Source organism: Scomber scombrus, chromosome 7 (assembly GCF_963691925.1).
Source record: "Scomber scombrus chromosome 7, fScoSco1.1, whole genome shotgun sequence".
Classification (NCBI taxonomy): Eukaryota; Metazoa; Chordata; class Actinopteri; order Scombriformes; family Scombridae; genus Scomber; species Scomber scombrus.
In genome coordinates this window covers 32,444,241-32,454,240 of record NC_084976.1, presented here as the reverse complement: position 1 = coordinate 32,454,240, position 10,000 = coordinate 32,444,241, and the positions used below count along the sequence as shown (strand labels likewise).

The 10,000-nt window shown below is 37.5% G+C and overlaps 2 protein-coding genes across 3 annotated transcripts in view; both read left to right on the top strand.

Annotated features, from left to right (window-relative positions):
* Positions 1 to 887, top strand: part of si:dkey-7j14.6 (uncharacterized protein LOC556585 homolog) — a 5,472-nt gene extending 4,585 nt beyond the window's left edge. For both annotated transcript variants that reach the window (XM_062422078.1, XM_062422077.1), the window contains exon 7: positions 330 to 887. In XM_062422078.1, the coding sequence (XP_062278062.1) occupies positions 330 to 392 (63 nt within the window). In that variant the 3' untranslated portion in view covers positions 393 to 887. The remainder of the gene's footprint in view (positions 1 to 329) is intronic.
* An 8,511-nt stretch (positions 888 to 9,398) lies between these two features.
* nudt17 (nudix (nucleoside diphosphate linked moiety X)-type motif 17) overlaps positions 9,399 to 10,000 on the top strand; it is a 6,422-nt gene continuing 5,820 nt past the window's right edge. Inside the window, exons 1-2 of the mRNA XM_062423227.1 lie at positions 9,399 to 9,534; positions 9,719 to 9,825. Of these exons, the coding sequence (XP_062279211.1) occupies positions 9,399 to 9,534; positions 9,719 to 9,825 (243 nt within the window). The remainder of the gene's footprint in view (positions 9,535 to 9,718; positions 9,826 to 10,000) is intronic.

Genomic DNA, 10,000 nt, shown 5'->3' with positions numbered 1-10,000 from the left:
TGTTCAGTAGGAAGGTGAATTTAGAAGAAAATACAATTATTTAAACTTGGCAGAAAAGAGATTTTACATACAAATCTAATTTTAAAGAAAAACTTCATATTTTAATTTTAATGCAGAATTGACCAGATGACACTTAAAGTAAAGAATGACATGTGGAAAGTTTTTCACTTGTTATCTGAGTTTGTTCTCATCAGGTAAATGTATAAATGAGTCTGGTGACTTTATATCAGAATAATGAAGAAGTTGATTATGTATATTTTATGTTATAAAAATAAGCTTTACTAAATCTAGACCCTAACCCTAACCCTGATTCGACCTGTGACCCCCAGGTGATGGTTGACAATGGCAGCGATGTCGACCTGTTGGGCAGCGAAGGCAAAGAAACGTCCTGAACGACCGAAACCTGCTGATACCACTATGAATACTACAGTAATACTACAGTAATACTACAGTAATACTACAGCAGAGGACTATTATACTACAGCCTCTGCCTGTCACTATAAACTCTAATCATCAGACAGTTTCTCTTTCTCTTCTCTTCTTCATCTTCGCTGGTCGTCATTTCATATGCATTCTAGGTTAATCTGCCGCAGCTGTTATTGTTGATTTTTAGACACGCAGTAGATGATAAAATCTCTACTTTGTCCTCATTTCAGTGAATCATCAACAGAACGTTTTCAGGAAGAATAATTGCTTAAAAGAGATATAAAATAAAGAAAAGTTGTTAAAAGTACATTAAAAGTAAAGAATTATCAGAGTATAATGTGACTGTAACAACGTCTGCACTTTAACAGGAAATTGAACCATGAGTGAAACTGTGATTGTTAAAAAATGAAAATACACAAATGTGCAAAGTTCAATAAAACATTTTGTTTTATTAAAGAAAACAGAGTTGAGTTATTCAGTCATTCTCTGAGTGTTTTACCTGATGTAGTTATTATATAACTAAGTATTACAATAAAAGTACTGCAGTATTATGAGCGATGTAGTACGCAGTATTACAATAAAAGTACTGCAGTATTATAGTGATGTAGTATGCAGTATTACAGTAAAGTACTGCAGTATTATGAGTGATGTAGTATGCAGTATTACAATAAAAGTACTGCAGTATTATAGTGATGTAGTATGCAGTATTACAGTAAAGTACTGCAGTATTATGAGTGATGTAGTATGCAGTATTACAGTAAAGTACTGCAGTATTATGAGTGATGTAGTATGCAGTATTACAATAAAAGTACTGCAGTATTATAGTGATGTAGTATGCAGTATTACAGTAAAAGTACTGCAGTATTATAGTGATGTAGTATGCAGTATTACAGTTAAAGTACTGCAGTATTATAGTGATGTAGTATGCAGTATTACAGTAAAAGTACTGCAGTATTATAGTGATGTAGTATGCAGTATTACAGTAAAAGTACTGCAGTATTATGAGTGATGTAGTATGCAGTATTACAGTAAAAGTACTGCAGTATTATAGTGATGTAGTATGCAGTATTACAGTAAAAGTAATGCAGTATTATGAGCGATGTAGTATGCAGTATTACAGTAAAAGTACTGCAGTATTATAGTGATGTAGTATGCAGTATTACAATAAAAGTACTGCAGTATTATGAGCGATGTAGTATGCAGTATTAAAATAAAAGTACTGCAGTATTATGAGCGATGTAGTATGCAGTATTACAGTAAAAGTACTGCAGTATTATAGTGATGTAGTATGCAGTATTACAGTAAAGTACTGCAGTATTATAGTGATGTAGTATGCAGTATTACAGTAAAAGTACTGCAGTATTACAGTAAAAGTACAGTAATAAGAAACTGAAAATATAAACGATACATAGATAAAGTAATAAAAGTGTTGAATATCAGTATTATCTTGCCAGACGATTTCTTTTTCTGAGCAGCTCAGAAACATGGAGACAAAAACATGAAGAATTACAACATCTGACACATGAAGTCTGAAATGACTTCTGTTTATTTCATTTCACACAACTCAGCAATGGATCCAACACACAGTCCAGCATAGAGAGGCTGAGTGAATGTGGTCTGGACTCTGTGGAGGAGAGTCATGGTTTTAGAGACGCTGTAGAAGGACAGAATACCTGCTGTGTGATCCAGGTACACTCCGACTCTGGAGGAACCAGGACCTGAGACGGGAGTTTTAATGTTGTTGAACCAAAGTTCATAACTGTTAGTGCCACAAACTAAAGACCAAGACTTGTTGTTACGTCCAAATCCACATTCACCTCCTGCTCTGCTGATACTATTGTATGTGACTGCAACATGAACTGTTCCCCATCTGCCCCACTCCACCTCCCAGTAACAACGTCCAGTAAGATTCTCTCTGCTCAGGACCTGATGACGATCGATAAATCTGTCTCTGTAACTAGAATAAGACTGTGGTTGTTTCGTCCATTTTACTTTTCTGTTCTCCTCAGATAATAACAGCTGTGCGTTCGCTGTGTTTGGATCCAGAGTGATTTCACGTGCATATTTTAAGAACTGAGCTCTGGTCTTCGGCTCTGGTTCTGACAGTAAAACGTCCACTTCAGTCCCTGTCAGTGAGATGTTTGTCCATTTGTCCCTCAGGATGTCCTGTAGTTTATCTCTGAGCTCTGACACAGCTGCTGTCACATCCTCAAAGTCTCTCAGAGGGAGGATATTGATGCAGGATGAGTCTGTAGGTTCACTGAGTTGTGACACTGAGGGGTAGTTGTGTAGAAACTGGTTGTGATCCTCTGTGTGTGAGAGCTGCTTCAGTTCAGCGTCTTTCCTCTTCAGCTCAGTGATCTCCTGCTGCAGCTTCTCCTGAAGCTCTTTGACTCCACTCACTTCAGTTTCCTGCTGGGATCTGATCTGCTGCTTCACATCAGAGCTTCTTTTCTGGAGGAGACGGATCAGCTCAGTGAAGATCTTCTCACTGTCCTCCACTGCTTTATCAGCAGAGAGACTGTAGGCCTCCACCTCCTGTTGAAGCAGCTTCACATCTTTCTCTCTGTCCTGGATTCTCTGCTGGATGTTTAGTCGACTCACCTCGAGCTCTCTCTGCCTCTCAGTCCTTTCTGCTGCCCTTTCTGCTGCAGCTAAGACTGTGTCGTGGCCTTTATGATCCTCCATAGTGCACAGATAACAGATACTCTCATCATGACGAGAGCAGATGTTCTCCTGGAGGTTCTTCGAGGGCTCCACCAGCTTGTGTTTCTTTAATTTGGTTGATTCAAAGTGAGGCTGGAGGTGATTCTTACAGTAAGAGGCTGAACACGTCAGACAGGACTTGAAGGCTTTCAGCTTCCTCCCAGTGCAGACATCACAGGCCACATCTTCAGGTCCAGCATAGCAGTGATCAGCAGGAGCAGCTTGGAGTCCAGTCTTCTTCAGCTGCTCCACTAAAGCTGCTAACATGGTGTTTTTCTTCAGGACAGGCCTCGGTGTGAAGGCCTCTCTGCACTGAGGGCAGCTGTAGATCTTCCTCTGAACCTCTTCATCCCAGAATCCTTTAATACAGCTCATACAGTAGCTGTGTCCACAGGGAATAGTCACCGGATCCTTCAGTAGATCCAGACAGATCGAACAACTGAGTGTTTCTTGTTCCAGCTGATGTTTCTGCGCCATTTCAGCTCTCAGAGGCAACGACTGACTGAGCTTCTCTTCCTGCGCTGAGTCACATGTTGGTTACACCCATCTTAAAATTGTAGATCTGAGGGGAGGGACCAATGAAATCTGACACCAGAGTGGAGCTTGTTGTGTTTAAAGAACAGAGACGGTTATCAGACGAGGAGCCGCACTGTGTTTCAGTTAAAAGCTGCTCATCATTTAAACAGTTTGAACACATTTGAAATCATTCAGCTTTAGACAAGTTTAAACAAACATCATTAAAATCGTCCCAAAGGACATGAAGTGCAACAGATTTCATGTTTTAATCATGTCGTTTGTGTTTGAAATACAAAAAACCCCCAAAGATCATCTTATCCAGAAACTCTGGATAAATAAAAATCCTCTTACAGTAAAAGTACTGCAGTATTATAGTGATGTAGTATGCAGTATTACAGTAAAAGTACTGCAGTATTATGAGTGATGTAGTATGCAGTATTACAGTAAAAGTACTGCAGTATTATAGTGATGTAGTACGCAGTATTACAGTAAAAGTACTGCAGTATTATAGTGATGTAGTATGCAGTATTACAGTAAAAGTACTGCAGTATTATAGTGATGTAGTATGCAGTATTACAGTAAAAGTACTGCAGTATTATAGTGATGTAGTATGCAGTATTACAGGAAAAGTACTGCAGTATTATAGTGATGTAGTATGCAGTATTACAGTAAAAGTACTGCAGTATTATAGTGATGTAGTATGCAGTATTACAGTAAAAGTACTGCAGTATTATAGTGATGTAGTATGTAGTATTACAGTAAAGTACTGCAGTATTATGAGTGATGTAGTATGCAGTATTACAGTAAAAGTACTGCAGTATTATAGTGAGGTAGTATGCAGTATTACAGTAAAAGTACTGCAGTATTATAGTGATGTAGTATGCAGTATTACAGTAAAAGTACTGCAGTATTATAGTGAGGTAGTATGCAGTATTACAGTAAGAGTACTGCAGTATTATAGTGATGTAGTATGCAGTATTACAGTAAAAGTACTGCAGTATTATAGTGAGGTAGTATGCAGTATTATAGTAAGAGTACTGCAGTATTATAGTGATGTAGTATGCAGTATTACAGTAAAAGTACTGCAGTATTATAGTGAGGTAGTATGCAGTATTACAGTAAGAGTACTGCAGTATTATAGTGATGTAGTATGCAGTATTACAGTAAAAGTACTGCAGTATTACAGTAAAAGTACTGCAGTATTATAGTGAGGTAGTATGCAGTATTATAGTAAGAGTACTGCAGTATTATGAGCTTCATGAGCAGATTTAAGTTTATTATGAATATTATAAAACTGGTCCTAACTTCTACCAGCTGGTGGCGGTAAAACACCCACGTGGTGTTTCACAACCATCAATTAACCTCAAGAAGAAGAAGATGAAACTTCCGTCTAACATGTGAGTGTTTACTGCAGCTCTCTACTGTTTCTATCTTTCTATCTTTCTATCTTTCTATCTTTCTATCTTCTGTCTCTCTGCGTGTGTTTGTTGAGTTAAATCTGTAGATGTTCAGGTTTATGACGTAATGATGTGAAACATGAGCTGCAGTTAATATTCAGCTGTGATTCAGGTCACTGTTAATAATTAATGCAGTTAATGATTGTTTCCATCTGTTGTCCACTTTCACTATTAATCAGGTATTTGGTCTGAAAATGTTTCCCAAAGAAAATATAATATTATCTGGTTTCTTTGACACTGAATATTTTTATGTTATTGTTATTATTTTTGAGTTATTTCTTGGCTGACAGCTTAGAGCAGGGAGGTCAAACTCATTTTAGTTAAAGGGCTAAATAATATATATAATATCTTTACTATAATAAACCATCTATTTATTGTGAAAAATTAGCAGTTTCAACAATATTATATAACTGTTTTTGTCCGATTTTGCACAATATCATCTATTTTAACTAAGACATGAAAATATAACATAATAATTATTTAAATGTAATGAGCTTTATGAAACCATAAAAATAAATCCTCATAACCACTTATAAAACTATTTATAACATAACAATCTTATTAAAACTATTAACTATCAATTATAACAAAAAGCCAGAAGTTTGTAACATTTTTTTAATTTTTTGTGCATTTTGGGCTCAATTAAGGAAAATTCATCAAAATTCAGAGTAAAAGACATTTGTGGTAAATAAAAAAAAAAAAAAAAGTTTAATTATGTACACAATTTATATGTGGCGGTTTTATTTTGTAGGAGTGGAGCGGAAGTGTGTATGTTGATGTTGCGCAATTGACTGTGTGAAATGAGGAAGGGTAATAAAGGAGCAAGCAGTCTGTAGGAGCAGCGGAACCGCCCTGGTCTGGTTTTATCATCTCTCTCTGGTTTTATCAACGCGTCCATCAGCTGTGATCCTCTGTCAGTGTTTCTCTGTTTGGACATCAGATTAAACACAAACACATTTAAGGTGAAGACCGTTTGGACTGAGGTTAAGTAACGAGTGCCCTCTAGCGGCGGTTTGCTGAACTGCATGTTTAGTTTGGTGATTCTCATAAAATCCAGATTTAAAAGGTTTCCAACATTAGATTTTTTAAAAAGGCCTTTGAAGACAAATTTTCAAATGTTAGATTAAGCTAATTCTAGTTGTTCTATTATTTACCTTTTACTCACGTTGTCATTATTCTGCCTCCAGAGGTTTAACTGATGGCAGAAGAGTGTTTTCCTGGTTTTAAAGGCGGAGTTACAGTAAAATGATGTCATTTTTTTTTAACTTACCAGATTGTTCTAGCTGTTCTGTTATTTACCTTTTACTCACTTTGTCATTATATCCACATTACTGATGATTATTTATCAAAACTCTCATTGTGTAAATATTTAGTGATCCCTACAATATCGTGGTGATATCGATATCGAAGTATTTTGGTCAAGTATATTGTGATATTTGATTTTATCCATATCGCCCAGCCCTATGTTTATAAGTCCATTTAAAAAAGATCATTACCGCAACATGACATTACATCAAATTGATGGTTTAAATGTGTATTTATGGCTGTTTTTTTAAAGTAGATTATTAACACAATCAGATCCTTCACCTCAGAGTTTTCTCAGACTGTTTCATTGAGCAGTCGTTCTGCTTTTGACAGATAAATGGGCCGAAAACAAAACTAATGTAGACTAATTTGTAGCACATGCAAGATTTATTTATACTCTTGTAAACTGTTGGTTTATTCTCATATCTGACCCAGCAAAGGTTCTTTACATTTAAACGTTCCCCTGCATGAATGATAATAAAGTCCCAAAGTCCTCATATTAGTACTTTCTGATTAGCCGTGTCGTAGCTTGTTGCTGTTGCTAAATCATCAAACTACAAACATTATTAAGCATAAATTAACAGGATTGAACCATAGCATTTGATCAGGTTCTGTACCTGGTCCACTGTTATCTGGTGATCAGCTGTTGAGTGATTCGGCCGAGATGTCTTCCGTCCCGCTTCAGGAGCAGCAAACCCAAAATGACTCGTCCCCAAATGATGAGGCTTCGGGGTCGCTGCAGGTTAAAGCTAAGACTTGCTGCTCTGCAGTCGTTACTTGTTCACATGTAACCTTTTTATTAATTTCCCTAATTTTTCTCATTTTCATGACATACTACATCATTTACGACATTTATTATTCTGACTAAAAGATGACGTGTATTATTTTATGTAGCAGACATAAAATAAGCAGTGTTATCTAAACATAGCAAAAAAAGTAAGGAAATGTGTCTGGTTCTTCCTCACACTACTGAGGCTTCTGTTTGTTTAATGAATACATTGTTAAACTGCCAGAATGTTTCAGTGAATCTTTAGCCTTGTTTCCACTGCAGGAACTTAATGTTAATGTTACGGGGCCGTAGCCACGCCCTAATGCATACCCTGCTTTATCGTCACATATAAAATCAGGGAGGCCAAAATGTCCCAAATGAACATCATACTGCATTGAAGAAGGCTTTAAACTAGCGATTGAGACCATAAACACATTTTGAAAACGTTTACTGAGGTTAGAAATCAAGTGAGAAGTTGGTGAATTCTCCATTGACTTGTATAGAGACGGAAGTCCTTTTGACACCAAAACGGTCGCCCCCTGGTGGCCTTTTGATAGAATGCAGTTTTAAGTTACTTCCGCATTGGCCTCATTTCAGAGGACCGGAGCTCCTTGCCTGGTTTTGACTCAGCTGTCTGATGGACAGCTAAGCGGCATTTTAAAACCCAGCAGAAGAAGAAGAACAGTAATAGAAAGCGACACGAACACACAAACCAAAAACGCACCAACTACCTCAGCCGCTTCCATGTTCACCTCCTCGTTGTCGTTTTCTTTGTTATGCTTTCGGTGCGTCGCCTTGGTAACGTCGGCAGAGTCCGGTGGATCCTATCTGAGTCTTACTCTGCTATGGAGACACAACAGCTGAGAGGACAGAGTTCCCGCCTCCTAAATCAGACCAGGAACTTCCTGCGTGGAAACGAGGCTAATAGCAGAATAAGATGTTCGGTATTGGCAGAGAAGATTTGGCAAATTTTTCATGGATCAACCAGATACTCATCTCTGCTGCTCGTCACAATAATACATGTTCTTTACTAATGTGGCTCGATTTAAAAGGGAAATAAACAGGCTTTCTAACTGTATAAGATTTATTACCAAGAAGCTTTGTTACAACAAAGAAATACTCTACAAACACTTTTTGTGTTATGTTTATTATGTAAATACATTGAAGTGATGAGAGATGAGGTTCAGTATTTCAGAAATGAGATTTAGTTCAATACATTCACAGTTCACCAATCAATGCAGAGAACTAGGGAGGGAATACACATAACATGTTACACTACAATATAACATTTCATAAAAATGATACAGAAATACTTTGTACTATGTAAAACTATTTAGTGTGACAGATAACACTGTGTGGCCGATACTGTATCTACTTTTACACAATTAGATTTCATGCAAGTGCTTATTAAACAGTAAAATGAATGATGTAATAGCTGTTTACACATTATATTCAAGAAAGTGTTTACGGTGAATATCCTGTTATGTCAGGAAATTAACAAAAGTTATAAAACAGTGAGTCTCTCCACTGCAACAGACTTTCAGTTGTAGCAGTGATGCATGTGAGCTAGCTAACCCTTTACTCAATGTTTATATTTGGACCATAATAGCATATATCATCATTAAAAACCTAAGAATGCAAAAAAAATGTTAAGTTAAAAATTTGACATATCGGTAATGAGAGCTAAAACGTCGTGTAGATGCTATGACAGACAAGGTTTTAACTAACAACATTTCCTTTTGGATTTAAACAATGATTCAGAATTGATGAGAAAACTGGTCTTGGACACATTTTCCTTTTAATTTTTACTACTTTTACCATTTAATACCAAATATCACATGTTTATTTACTGCAGCTGTTTGTAGTATAAACGTCCACTGAAGCTTTTTCTTCTTTATCTATTTTAATTATTAATATTTCTATTTCAAAGAACCCAAATTCAGTGATGGACATGTTGCGGTAAAAAACAACAAAATAAATATTTATGATGTTCAGTTCAAAACATGTTTAAGGTAAACCATGAGGAGATGTTTCTACATTTATCCTTCTCATTTTGATATCATTAACTTCATCAAAATGCTTCATAAGTCTGATTTCATGAGAATCACCCAGTTAGTCCTACCGAGTGTCTGTACCGCCTCGTGCCTGAACTTCACTTCACTGTAGTAATTATCTCAGTTAGAAAATAAATAGTTATAGAAATCGACTGAAGCTGCAAAATGTGGAAGTACGATGAGGATCCGCTGGACTGCAGAGAGCGCTGCGGGGAGAAGACGTTCGCCAGCGGAGGCAGGATTGAACTCCTGCAACCCTTCAGCGGAGAGGACAAACATGTTACACCTGCTGGGCCAGACAGTACGAAGTGGTAGCAGAGGTGACTATGACTATGAACTGGTGAGGATTTTGCCAACGCGACTGACCAAAGCTGCTTTTCTCCTGGTGGACGACTGATTATACGACAGTAAAAGAGAAACTTCAGGACAAAGACATTTTCTGGACCGTTTCAGAGCGAACCTCTCTGCCTGCCTCCGTGCTCCAGCGGAGAGTTTGGATGTGTTTGCAGGAGACCTGAGCAAGTTAGTGCAAGAAGCCTTCGCAGGTTATGGTGCTATAGCTCAGGTTCCTGTCTGGGCTCGACCCGACTCTGTAAGCCAATTGTCACGGGCAGGAGGCTTCTGATCTGGAAGAAGCTCTGGTCATTTTTACTCTGAAAATGGACTATGTCAACACTCAAGTACGTCACACTCCTCCTGAGGCGATGCAGCCGCCATGGTGCTCTCTGTATCTGAGGGAGGAGGTTTGTACGGAGTCGTAGACAGAC